The 14,109-nt window shown below is 44.1% G+C and overlaps 1 protein-coding gene across 1 annotated transcript in view; it reads left to right on the forward strand.

Moving 5' to 3' along the window:
* Positions 1 to 10,633: 10,633 nt before the first annotated feature.
* DCDC2 (doublecortin domain containing 2) overlaps positions 10,634 to 14,109 on the forward strand; it is a 55,640-nt gene continuing 52,164 nt past the window's right edge. Inside the window, exon 1 of the mRNA XM_042049143.1 lies at positions 10,634 to 11,259. Coding sequence (XP_041905077.1) covers positions 10,967 to 11,259 — 293 coding nt within the window. The 5' untranslated portion in view covers positions 10,634 to 10,966. The remainder of the gene's footprint in view (positions 11,260 to 14,109) is intronic.

Here is a 14,109-nt window from a genome sequence, read left to right on the forward strand (position 1 = left end):
GCCCCGCCCCGCCACCGCTGCCCGGCCCCGGCCCCGGCGCTTCCCGGACCAGCCCCGCCACCGCTGCCCGGCCCTGGCCCCGGCGCTTCCCGGACCGGCCCCGCCCCGCCCCCGGTACCGGGCACTGGCGCCGCGCGGCCGCCAGGCACGGCCGCCTCGGCTGCTACACCGGCACCGCCGGTACGCCAGCGCTGCAATTCCAGCGGCTGCGGCAGCTCCGTCGTACAAGCTTTCAGCAGCTACAACCTCATACCAGCTCTGTGTCAACACAGACCCCGTCTGCACCGCAGCTACGGCCGAGGAAACACAGCCGAGGCATTTCAGCAACTACCGTGTCACTGTCGCATTTGCCACCTCTCATCCCTCCGACAACGCCACTCAGAGAATTACTACAACAATCGCACGATGTTGAACCACATCTCCCATATGATTTCAACGAAACAAAAACGATTTTATCTCCAGAAGAGGCAGCGAACTTTCTCAGCTGTATACTGTCACATGGTCCATCACAACAGGACCAAGCACGTATTACTCCTATTAAAAGTGAAGTCTCGGAGCGAGACATTCCACTTCATGCACATTCTTCTCGAACTTCTCAGGGACCTTCAGCTGATTTTATGGGACTTTTTCATCCTCAAGTGCCTATTCAGGACCTCAGTGGGGAGGATATGGTGACCATCACAACTTCAGAAGGCATTCCTATATCTTCTCAAGCTTCACCTTATTTTTTTACAACAAGCAGTACAACTCCAACTTCTCATATGCCTTCTTCAAAGCTTTGAATTCCACAACAACAGGCATCTGATCCCTCATTTCTCCACGGTCGCTTTCGGCTTTCAGATGACTTTATTCGTCATCTTTCCTTCCGACTGAGAGAATGTGCAGGAGATTATCTACCTCAAGAGGTTGCAGCACTGGGTCCGCACCCCTCACCCATCCCGCATGGTGGCAGTACCCTGTCCAGATCCACTGTACCCTCTCCTCCAGTGTCCAGATCAAAGCCACCTGCGATGGCAGGTTCAGCCACTCCTCGTTTATTACCTTACAGCGCACAGCCGCAAATACCCTCCCCTAGTCCTCATCCAGGAGGAGGAGAAGAAGATAGAATGCATGGATTCTTTGGTGAAGAAGAACCTGCATCCTTGCAGTCCAATCAAGCTGCAAGTTCACGAAATGCTGGTATGGACATGGTTTCACCTGACAGACATGTTTCAAGAGATACGTCTGTTACAACAGACTGGTCAAGTATTAGGCAAAAAAGACTCAAAGACACAGATTTTAATATGGCCAAAACAGATAGTATTGTAATGCAAGTTATGTATACCAGACAAAATAAAAATCCTCCTGTATGGCAACCTATGGATCATCAAGTTATCAAAGATTTAATGGATGCAGTAAAGAATGATGGACTGGGAAGTCCATACTTCAAACAACTTTTGAGAGGCACATTTAACACTTATGACTTGGTACCTTTTGACTGTAGAAGTATTGCCTCGACAATTTTTACAGATGCACAACTCCTGCTACGGGATGCAAGATGGAGAAAAGCACTTCGTGAGCTGAGAGAAAAATATGCAGGAGGACCACATGCAGCTCTCACATTGGAGCAATTGGCTGGTGATGGACCTCATGCTAGACCAGAAGATCAGGCAGTGGTTTTGCCTCAAAATGTGCTTACAGATATCAAAGAAGCAGCGCAAAAAGCAATCTTACAAATTCCACCAGCTGGAACCCCAGAAGGCATTTACACAGAAATAAAGCAAGGTCTTGCTGAAACTTTTACCTCATTCGTCGATCATCTAAAGCAAGCCTTGGACAGACAAGTCGGTGATGAAGTGGCAAAACCATATCTGCTACAAAGTCTTGCTTTTACAAATGCTAATGCAGAGTGCAAATGTATAATCACTGCTATACCTGGTCAAGCGACCATAGCTGAAATGATAGAAGCTTGCAGTAAGGTGGGCACACCTCAGCATGTTGCAGCAGCCCAAGCAAATGCTTTTGGACAAGAACTTGGAAAACTTCTTAAAGAGCAAGTAGCAGCGCTTCGTTCAGATCTACAACGAAGTAACTTCAGAAGTAATGGCAGCAGAACTCTCAAGAAGGCCATGCTTCAGGTGTAGAAAATTTGGATACATCTAAAGGTTTTGCCCTGAGTCTGCAGAGGATACAAGAGTACCGAATCACTGCGCAAGATACGGCGCTTAGAACCTGCTTCAACAATCTGCAGGATCTACAGTAGCTCTTAGGAACAATAAATTGAAACAGGACAATTTTGGAGAACACCGATGATGGACTTGCTTCAGGTTTTGACTTGCTAAGAGGAGACTGTGACATCATGTCTCCCAGGACACTTAATCCTGAGGCTCAAAAGGCTCTTGACAGAGTGGCAAATGCCAAATGCGCATTTTTTGGAAAATATAAAAATATCCATCTGCCAGTGAATACATTTTCCAATGCGGTTTTTGCTTCCTTGCACACAGGAGAAACAGTGAAACATGCATGTCAGCATTTTTCTGCAAGCATTTGCATCATTAGGTATACTTTAAAAGATAAAAACAAACAGTAGTCTAGCTTATATAGCAAAAGAGCTACATTAATTCTTAATGAGTCAGGGTGCACATCACTCCTTTGGTATTCCTCATTCTCCTACAGGGTAAACAATTATTGAAAGAACACGCCAAACTCTAAAATCCCCTTTTGGTTAAAAAAAAAAATAGGGGGGGAGGCAGAGGCTATGCCTCAAATACACTTGAATAAAGTGCTGTATGTTTTAAATTTTTTAAAACCAGTTTTTTTTCAGAATCAAATTCGCTTATAATTAGACATTTTCCAACACCATATAGGCAAAGTTAAAGGCAAACCCTTTGGTTTAGATCAGAAATCCAGAGACAGGGAAAATTGAAAGTCCATTTCAACTAATAACCTAGTGCAAAGGTGTACTAGTTTGAAAACAAACCAGTGGGAGGCACCAAGTCAGAATAACGATTTAATGGGGAAGTTAAAGAAAAGGAAAGAAAAAAACCTAAAAGAAAACACTGGTTCAAACTGACAGAGTCAAGATACAACCTGAGTCCCTGTTAGGCAGGGTGGTGGTAGCAGTCTGGTAGAATGGTGGCTGCAGTCCTCTGAAGGGGTAATCCTGTAGAAAAAAGGGTCTGCTCTTCCTCAGAAGGTCCGGTGGTGGCTATGTAGCTCCTGTCCTCTGGAAATCCAGTGGCAAGGCATTGTCTCTGGTATTCAGCCTCAGATTATATCCACGATGGGATGCTTGGTTCCTCCCTCTGGGTGGAGCATCTCACAATGGGGTAATGAGTCATGAGGCCAAGTGTTGATTAGGCTCATTAACAGAAGATAGTCCAGAGGGAGTTATCTATGAGTCAGGCGGCAGGACAATGATGGGCCATTAACAGAAAGATAGTCTGGGGGGAGGAGGCAAGGAAACACTGCCCCGCCTGATTTCAACGGCTGATGGGGATGGTAATAGAATACACTGCAACCCGGGACAAAAGGGTATGCTTGTGTCTTAACAGGTGCACGACTGAAGTGGATTCCAGCAAAAAAGGTGAAACCTTTTCAAGCCCAGAAACAAGCAGGAATCGACTTCGGGAACAAGGAGGCGAGCACGCAGACGTGAATCAGTGTCAACACTACTGTCGATGCCACAGACATCAGTTGTCTTTCTGTACAAGAACTGTGGACTGAGTCTTATGTAAAAAGTGGGAAAGTTAATGGTGTAAATTTTGTATGTAAGAGTGTGGTAGAAGCTGTGTTACAGATCAGAGATTCCTATGTGGGATAAAGCTGTTGAGAATGAAGCTCAATCAGGTATTACACTTGTGCCTTATCATCTCACTGATTGCCTTAAGCAATGCAGTTTTCCGAGTAAAACAACCAAAAGAAAATGTCTGGGAGACTCTGGCCAATGCATCAGGCTTAGATACCATCTGTCTAACTCACTCAAGGCCAGAGAAACCATTTTCAACGTTTGGTCGGTCTACCAGCAGACAAATGGCCACCTTCCAAACATGCTAATCTAAAACTTTCACGATTTGGTTCAAATCCAGTGGAAAGTTGGGATGTTTGAACCAAATTCCTTCCGGAGGCTCCTTACGAACCTCAGGAACTGGAAATTCTTGGTTCAATAAAGATGGAGTTTTGTGTAGTATTCAGTTCTCCAGGGTTGAAACAAAATAAAGACAAGATAACAGATGTCACTCTAAATTACGAAATATATAGAAATGTAACATCTTGGTGCAATTCAACAGTAAAGATGAGCATATCGTTCAACCAGGATCCATTGCAATTGCCACGAGGGATGTTTCTCATTTGTGGGGACAGAATTTGGCCTGCAATTCCCTCAAATGTTAAGGGTGGTCCATGCAGCTTTGGAAAGCTTTCTTTGCTAACACCTAATGCAAAAATGATAAAAGAACATAAGAGTAGGAAAAAAAGATTTGTTGAGCAATATAAATCTGATTGTAATGACAAATTTGCAGCTTGGAATTTTGGACAAAGTTTTTCTGCAGCTCTCCTTTTACCTGGTGCTGCTGCAGGAGCAGCCTTAAGACAATTGGATGAATTGGGCTGTTGGCTAAGTAAGAACTCTCGTGCTGTCTGTCTCGCACTGAGCGATATGTTAACTGATGTTCAGAGTGTGAGACAAGCGACTCTGCAAAACAGAGCAGCAACTGATTATCTTCTATTAGTGCAAGGACATGGATGTGAAGAATTTGAAGGTATGTGCTGTATGAATTTGTCAGATCATTCGAAATCCATCCATGAAAGTATACGGCAATTAGAGGATGGAATAGCTAAACTTGGAGAAGAAAGCGGATCATTGTTGAACGATTTGTTCAATTGGTTTGACCTTACACCTTTATGGAGAAAAATTTTGAAGACAGGTTTGTATGTTTTAACTATTGTTGTAATTCTTTTAGTATTTGTGCCTTGTATACTTCACTGTGCTAGACGAGCCATGGACAAAGCTGTCAAGGAAGTGTTTTTCGTTCAAACAGGAGGGGGAGATGTAGGAACCCAGAGTGCCGAGAGGATTTCTCTGCCTGTTTTTAAGGGTTCTTACCCCCCTGAACAACACTGTTTTAGCCTCCAACCTTGGAAAAAATTACCAACGGTCAGACAGGAACTAGAAAATACAGTGGTGTGAATTAGGTGACAGACTACTATGTAAGATTGTCACAGGGTGAAAAATTTACAGGTTTTGGGCTTCTCTTTGTAGTAAATAGATAAGAGTAAAAAATATCAAAATGGAGGATTGTTGTTGTTCTCTAAACCTTCTCCTTCTTCTACTACTCCATGTTCTGCAGTAAAAGTAGTTGGAATGATTGGATAGAGAATTCCGCAGTTCCTGCCCGTGTTACTGAATAATTGGTAGGAAAGTGAAAATAATGTACGTTTTTAGTAACCATTGGTTAAATTACCTTTAAAAGGCTGTGTAAATCTTGATAATTAGAGATTTCACTCCTGCTTTCTGTGCTCTATGCTGTACCTGGGTCACGCTAGTGGCTCTGTTCCTCTGGTAAGCCTTAATAAACAACTATCCGGTGGCATTGAAACGCAAGGAAAAGTCTCGGTTTATCTTTGAAACTCCTTGCAAGGACTTTTAGAAAATTCTCTCCCATCAGGAGGGATTTGATTTATGGCACGGTTCAGTGTCAAGAGGTTTTCAGTTTCAGGGTAACGGTGCCTGTGTGCAAATGCTGGCCCCATTCATACTTGATAAAAAGCTGAAATCTACTCTAAATGGAGTATTTTAGCTCCAATTTTGGTTAATCTTAGCAAGTGGCAGTATGTGTGACACTGTGAGTGATCAAAACACAGACCCAGACCGGCAGGGAATCTGAATCATTTATTCAAAGAAACGAGCTGGTTTTATACATTCTTCCAAGGCACAGTATTTCCTTACATGACAATTCTCACTATGTGACCTATCCCGTGTTACCACATCAACAACACACTTCCTAAATGTCTTTCTATGGGATGATCATTCACTGCTCACCTGTCTGTCAGCTCCCGGCAGGCTCCTCTCCGTAGGGGTCTGCCCTGTGACACCTCCTCCCCCCAGTGTCTGGTGGGGACAAACCTCTGTGTGCCACCATGTGCTGCTTTGTGCTGCCATGTGCCTCTGCAGGTGCGTCCCACAGCCTGCAACCCAATTCTATCTCATCTCTTCCCACACTACACTAATTTAATCTCTTGGATGTCAGAGATACTTAATATTTGGAAACACCAGACAGCACAGAAAATACCTCAGGAAGGCAGGAAACCAGTGCACACCACTGCTGACAATTAATGGCAGCTTATTTTGCATGTTGGAATGCAAAAACTAGGGAAGCATCTAAAGGATATCTGCCAGAAATTTGTATTTTATGAATGTGCAGTAAGTCTTACACAGCTGACATTTCACACTCTTCAATAACAAGGAAAAAGCTGCTGGGTTGGTCTATTTGTTTTCCTTTGCTTGTCTGTTTTTCTGGCTACTAAGACAACAGAAGTGTTGGAAATAAGATGATGTAACTTTGCACTGAATATGTATTGATATTGAAGAGCGGAAAGAACTCCACTACTAAAGAAGTAGTAAAGTAGTTATGTTTTATTCCAGCACTGGGATGCACGGGGGATCGCTCCTCCAAAATCATGCGTGCCGACAGCTGCATTCAGCTCGGTATTTATCGGGTTACAAGTTCCATATTCATTAAGTTTTGCAACACGCCTATACATATTCATCACCTAGCCCCGCCCAGCCCTGCTTCGTATTATAATGAACCCAAAAGTCATTTGCATCCGCGTTGCGCTTGCGCAGTGTTGTTTGGTGTTTTTGGTAGGGGTCTCCGAGGGTCTTTTTGATGAAGTCAAGAGGTCTTCCTTGTCCTGAACTTTTCACCTTTCTCCCCTGTGCATGCTCTTTTGTACCCCTGGCCTTTGAGACTGGTTTGAGCTAGTTCTCAGGATGTCTGTCCGAGACTCCCCCTGGTTTTATCAGAGGTCTCTTATCTTTTCTTCCTGCCCTGGTATGCTGACCAAGCTGGATGCATTATTCCTGACAAACTAATTCTCCTGCTTCCCATCCCCCTGATTCAATAAAAACTCTGCTATGCGTGATCCAACAGGCCAATGTATCAGGAAGCACTGGTATTGTATCTCATTAAAGCTGCATTATCAGCCACCATTGCAACTGTCTGGAAGGGCAGACAATAACCAGGGATCACCTCTGTCTTCAGAGGTGAAGGCAGCACATCGGTGTGCACTGGCACCAGGGACAAGTCATGAAGCACACACACAATGTCTGATTTTACACTGCTGCTGGCAAAAGATAACTGGAGATCTAGAACTGGCCTCTATTTATTGCAGCTCTAAATACCAGCGAGCTGCTTGTTGATTCTGCTGTAGGCACATGTCAGGTATCCAGTCTGTCCTGCAGTGCCAACCATTGGGAGCGGTTTGCTGAATATCATCAAAAAAATAGTGGGCCAAGCTCTTCAACAAGCTGCTTGTTGAAGAGGCTCACTGACACAGACAGGCATGATGGCTGTTCTGCATCCAGCCAAAATGCAAGGATAGCTCCAGCACAAGCTTGCTTAGTCATGAAACTGCCATCCACACCAGAAGGTATTTGTGAGGTCGAATGACATGAGCAACTAGTTCCTCTGCCAGCTGAATGTAAGTGCAGACATGGGGGACTGCTCTGATTGCAGCTGGGCTTTGTGCAAGAGAAGGAGCAGAAACACCAAGGAAAAACACACAGAAAGAGGAAGAAACCATAGCTATCATCAGAGGGGTCCTTATAAATCTCTGCTAAAGAAAAGCTCAGAGAACTTTTTGGTAAAATTATGGTAAAAAGGCATCTTGATCTACAGACAATTCACAGTGTATAACTTATTCATTTATCAATCATTTTTATATACAAGTATGTGCCTGTACCTCTGACCTGTTTCTTCTCATAAAATAAATATGCAATTTTATTCACATTGAGAAAAAAATAAAAATCAGAACACTAAACAACAAAAAGAAGCCAGATTAACAAAAAATATTTGCTACCAGAGTGTTTAGTGGATGTTGAGTGAAGCTACACAAGAAAAAATAAAAAAGACCCCATAGTAAACTTACTAAAAAACCCACTCATGTTTATAATAATTGCTCTTACATGAATGAATCAGGAATACCCAACTGATAATCTCAGGTCCTTTGATCAAAGGTAGCTACAGTAACACACTGAGAAATCTTTGCTTAAGGAAGATGACTTCACTTTCATTACTCTATACCAAGACCACATGGAAGGTAACCTTTCAACTTTTTCCTTACTTAAGGGAACTAACTCATGGAATTTGTTTTTCCTTGGAGAACAATCCCCTTTTGTGCCTCTACAGGTTTCCTAAAGCCTTTTCCCTACGTAATCCTTCAGCATCTTGGCTGTCTCAAGAATGCTGTTAGACAGGACCTGTGTGATCAAAAGCTGTAGCTTAAACTGTGATTGTCTAAGGTATTTTTTAAAGCAAAAATAATTGATCATGGTATTCTAAGGAGTTTTTGATCTGGCAGTTGAGCAAGTAGATGAATTTGCTGTAACATGGGCTTTAAAATTTACAACTGCATCGGTATTTTACTTCTTCTAGTGTGTGCATGTGAGCCAAACCACTTGGTATTTATGTGCTTTAAACTGCCAGTGCAGACAGTCTGGGTACTACCAACTTACAGCTGGGAATGAAGTAGCTGCTATTGCTTAGTCTGATTTTCTGATAAGCTGTACAGAGGTGCAGTTACTAAGTGTGATTCTCAGCACTGTGTGCAATAGAATGAGCTGAATTTTTCATTCTGTGTTTAGAAACTTTCTCCTTTTCCATTCTGCCCATTTTGTCGGTCTTTTCTTCAGCACTAGGACATTTCTGTCTTCATGACTTCATGTTTTGCTGTCACTGAGCGTAACTGGCAAGGCCCTACAACAAGCTGCAAAATCTTTCTTGGTTCTGAAATGGCAGAGACCTCACGGCATTTTGGTGCAGAAAAAGTGACCCTGTTTGGCTACACTATGCCATGGCTATGCTCTCATCACATCCCCCAACATTATGTTATGTTATTCTTGTTATGTGACCTCAGGGGATCCTGACAGACGTCCCGTCATGCACCAACCTCATGTAAGATGAGACCTCTGATGTTGCTCCATCATAATGAGATAATGTGTTTCTGCATTTATCTTAATCATGTCAGTGGGTTCAGCACCTTGTCTCCTTGCTGTTGAGAATGTGATAGGAGATTGCTTACAAAGTGAAACAATAGTGGGAATAAAAGGTCAGACCTTGGAAAAGCTGGAAGGAGCAGATTGTCATGATTCAAGGCACTGCTATTATGGACTGAAGTGTCTAACCTTTTCTTAGCTTTTGGTCAGTGCTTGTACTTAGGCGAGATGGAAAACAAAGATTTTGTCCACCAATTTTAGGCTGCTTTAAGGCTAGCAGTGCTCTGCTACCATTTAAAGGATATTTTATTGCAATCCATAAAGTGACCATAACTATTGTGGCCATAGGTAAAGACCAATAGTATTTTGGAGTAGCACAAGTATCAAAATGGGTGCACCAAAAAAATATTCAATCTTACTCCTATGTCAAAGATGTTGTGTGATTACAAATTAGGCCTAAGATCAACAAATGTGGTAGAATCTGGCATAAAATAGCAGATAGTTGACATATCACTACTTGAATGCAGAGCAGGTGAGGGTCATCAGCATTTTTGGTTTTTACTCAAAAGCATAATCCTTAATAACAAAAATGTCTCTTCAGGTTACAGTAGTTCAATGTTAAACAGTATTAATTCGAGGATGACAAATTCTTGGTTCTCCCCTTTATTAGTCAGGAGACTAATAAAGTGGGGATCTTTAGTTGTTAACCAGTAACAGTAGCATGTTTGACTGCCCTCACCCTGAAATTGCTCTTTTTGTAATGGTTAACTGCTCTGTTGTAACTCACAGCAGGGGGGTAATTTTCCCATCAAATGAGGTAAGATAAAAGGAAAGGAATTTCCTTCCATCCCGCGTGTTAAAACCCATTTGAAAAGATAGTCTTTACTGTACACTTAACAAATCCAGGTAGGAGGGTCTAGTGCAGTTTTAGACTTGAGACTATCAACGGGGAAAAGAGGTTGTTAAAGGAATTATGTTCGAATTGAAGGCACTTCTGTTTTACTTTCTCTCAGGTTTTACGACCTCTTGTCCCCAGGGTGTACCGGAGTGCGGTGGGAGCGCTGCGCCGCCTCGGCATTTCCCCGCTGCCGCCCCTTCCCCGGCCGGGGCAGCTCAGCTGCCGGCCCTTCCCTTGTGGAACAGGCGGCGATCGGGCAGGAGGAGGCAGAGCGGGGATTTCCCTCTTTCCCTCGCTCGGATCCCGTTCCCTCTGCTCCCTCGGCCCTCTGCCCGCCTCTGGGCACGCCGCCCCTCGCCCTCCTTCTCGCGGTGGCTCTGGGCCGGGCAGGCTCCTGGCAGGCTCTCGCCTGGCTGCCCTCCCTGCGGGAGGCCGGGCACACGCGGGGTAAAGTTCCGCGAGGAAAGCAGGGCGGTAGGGCTTTCCGTAATGGCAGAGCCGGAGGATGAAGGCCCCGGGAGGCCGCGGGTCCCCGTGTCCCTGCTGTGCCGGCTCGAGTGTCGCGCCGCGTTTTTCCGCCGGGGTTGGCGTTCCCCGCGCCGAGCTCCCGCGGTGCCCGGAGCAGCGCGCTGGTTGCCTGGGAGGAGCCGCTGTGTACAGGCTACGCAGGACTGTGCCCAGGCCCCGGCGAGCCGTGATCGCTCCCTGCATCCCGGGAGGTGTGCCCGTGGGCCCGGCGTGGGCGTGGGCGCTGCACCGCGGGCAGGGAGGTGTCAGGGCCGGAGGGGTTCCCGGGCAGGAGCCTCTCCCGAGCAGACAGGTGCAGGCAGCGCGGCTGGGCGGCTCGGGTGCACCGGAGACGCGAAGGCACCAGCATGACTAGTCCTGGCACAAAGGGGTCGTGGCTCTCGCAGCCGACCGTGAAGAGCGTGCTGGTGTATCGCAACGGGGACCCTTTCTTCCCGGGGCGCCGCATTGTCATCCATGAGAAGAAAGTGTCCAACTTTGATGTGTTCCTGAAAGAGGTGACGGGCGGAGTGCAGGCACCCTTTGGAGCTGTGCGAAACATCTATACCCCCCGGGGTGGACATCGTGTCCGACAGCTGGAGGAGCTCCAGAGTGGAGAGCAGTACGTGGCTGGTGGCAGGGAGGCCTTCAAGAAACTCAAGTGAGTGGCTGAAATGTAAGATTTACAGGGAAACGAATATCAGCACTTGGGGTTTGGCACTGTGGCAGTGCTTCAGACGACCCTTCACCCTGTCCCTTTTATTAGTCATTGCGGAAAGAGAACTTAGAAGCTGTGACCCAGAGCAAAAAGAAAAGTGCTTTAGAGGTTAGCCCCAGAAAGGGTACTCATACCATGAGTCACATAGTGACACCTGCTTGACATGACAGTAGAAAAGGAGAGAGAAATAGCCCTTTAACCCAAAGGACATGTGGGAATGGCATGTTGTTGTGATGCCTGTGCTTAGCTGAAGGGCCAGTATCAGTATTTGTGCTCAGGGGTAACAGGGTGAAAGCGATACAAAAGTGGACTGTTGACAGTCCTTCCATGAAGTTGATGAGTCTGGGAATTCAATTCCCGATGCTTCCTTTCTTGTTTATTTTTTAAAAGTCTAAAGCATTCTACTCAGCTGTCTGCCTCTCCATCACTTCTGTTCATTTTGGGTATGTATATAGCCTTTTTATATCCCTCTTGTTATTTAGAAGATGACCATTTACATTCTTTTTCCTACCTGGACACCAAGAATTAACCTGCCAGTTTGTCTGTTTTCTAGTGAGTCACTGGGAGAATAATGTGAAGGAGGTCTGGGCCCTTAGGTGTTTCCAGAGTGGCTCTGCATGTGGTCAGTAACTATTCCTAATTCTGTCAGTGGATTTCATAGTCTCATTGACTGTTAAATGTTTTGCTCAGTCTTTGTGGGCATTTTTCCTACAGTTGACTTTATAGAAATAAATCTCAAAATTAACAAACCCTTTCTGCAAGTGGTTGAAAATTTGTATCATCAACCACCACCTTTACAGTGTCTTCATCTTGGTTCTGTAGATTGATGACACTATAGTTTTCAGGAGAGCTCATTAGTGGCTCATTATGTTTCAGGAGAAAACTCTCTGTGTAATGAACAGGATCTCTATCATCACCCTTATCATTTCTGTCACTACCTGCTTCTAAAGATTTATTGAAGCTTCTTCCACTTCAGTAGGAAAGTCAGAGAGAAAGATGTATGACAGGCTAAATATAAGCCCTTTTCCAACAGTACTTACTCTTTTCCATGCCAAATGCAGTGCTCAGCTCTAAAAAAGAGCTACCATATCTTTTTGATATTAAACCCTGTGATTCTGTGGATGGCCTGATGTTGTTGGTTTTCAGCACATCGTGTTCCGCCTCCCTAAATGTGTTTTGTGTTTGATAGGCTAAAAGTAAGTAAGTGACATTAGCATGCACTGCTTAGAGAGTTGGACACTCTGGGTTTATCTTGGGTGGGGCATTTCCTTTTATCAGTTCACACTTTATGATCAGAGTTTTATGGTGAGAGTTTTTCAGACTTTTATGGTTGCAATGTGCAACAGGGTACCGAGTTATTTAAGGCCAACAAAGAGAATACTTTAAGAAAAGCTAACCTAAAGAACTGGGTAAAACCAGGCTGTTTTATACATCCCTTGATAATATGTCGTAGTCCTGCACTCTAGAGAGGATAAATGGGATGACTTGAGATCCCTTCCATTTCTGCATTCAGAACTGGAGTTGTTCACTTATTAGTATTTGTTTACATAGTGCTGGAAATGTTAGCAGTGCTTTTATGAGCATTAAAGACAAGCTGAAGGGCTTAATGTTGAAGTTGTTCTTAATTGGGTTGTAGACAGAGTGTTAATTAGGGACACATCTTAGCCAGAAAAGTCAGAGGAGAGGAAGGGTTAATTGGAAGGAAATATTTTCTGAAAGGAAGTGAAGGAATTAAAGAAAAATGTGTATGTTTGTGTAATGTGTCGCAGGTAAGCAGTTACAGCTGTGAGAGACCAAAGCATCTGCCTTAAAGGACCTGAGTCTGGTCTGATGGCAGCAAGAAGTTCGATTTTTTTTTTTTTTAATTATTTTTTTTTTTAATTTTATTTTTTCCCCCCATGATTCTTATTGGACATATTCATTGCTGTGATCGACTGTGCAGGGCTGAACTTTGAAATGCAGGCTTGTAGCACTTGTGTGGGAGCTGTGGGAGTGTCATGGAGAAAGTATCCAAGGAGTAGCAGAAGTTGAAAGTGTCATTGTTCTGCTTCAAGCAGTGCATTTGCTTCTTTTCAGATGCCTTACACTGAGAAGTGAATCTTTTTCTTTCCTGTTCGCAGTGAATTCTAGACTAAACTGTGCTCACCTTTAGCACATGAGCCAAACCCTGAATCTTAAGGTTTGAAGATTGATAGCTCCGAGGGCATATATTCTACATATACTGCTGATATCTTCAATTTTTAAAGTAAAATAAAACAATCAGCATTTAGAAATTCTGCTTTTAGGAAAAAATACATAGAAATTTTCTTTAAGGGAGGAATTTTTAGCTGATGTTGGTAATTTTTGGCGCATATAACAAGTTTTCCAGCTTGTTTTGTCATTTACAGGGGTGCCAAGTTAACACCCGTTTTTTTGATGCATACATGGTGAGGTGTGTTGGTATATTGTAGTTGTTGCAGTGGTGAGTGAGAATGCACATATAGGCTGCACCCCTGTGGAGTTCTTCCCAGCTCTCAGCTTCCTGAAAGAAAACTATCTGTGCTGGAGCTGGTTTTGATTTTTAGCTTTTTTTTAGCATGCTGCTCTACCATCCGCCTCCCTTTGCCCATTTCCTTATATCTGCGCTCATTCATCAGTGGTAGATTGTCCTCTCCAGCAGTGTCTTTCTAAACAATACTGTAGTTTCATTGCTGGCTTGGCTAGCCATTGGTTGGAAGCATTTCTACTTTCTTAGCAAGTGAGAATAGTTTTGTAAAGTTTTTGGTCTGACATTTTTTTGAGTGCCATCATCCA

This window comes from Corvus kubaryi, unplaced genomic scaffold, assembly GCF_017639235.1.
Source record: "Corvus kubaryi isolate FWS band 111438036 unplaced genomic scaffold, C.kubaryi_AGA036_p1.0 69, whole genome shotgun sequence".
Lineage (NCBI taxonomy): Eukaryota > Metazoa > Chordata > Aves > Passeriformes > Corvidae > Corvus > Corvus kubaryi.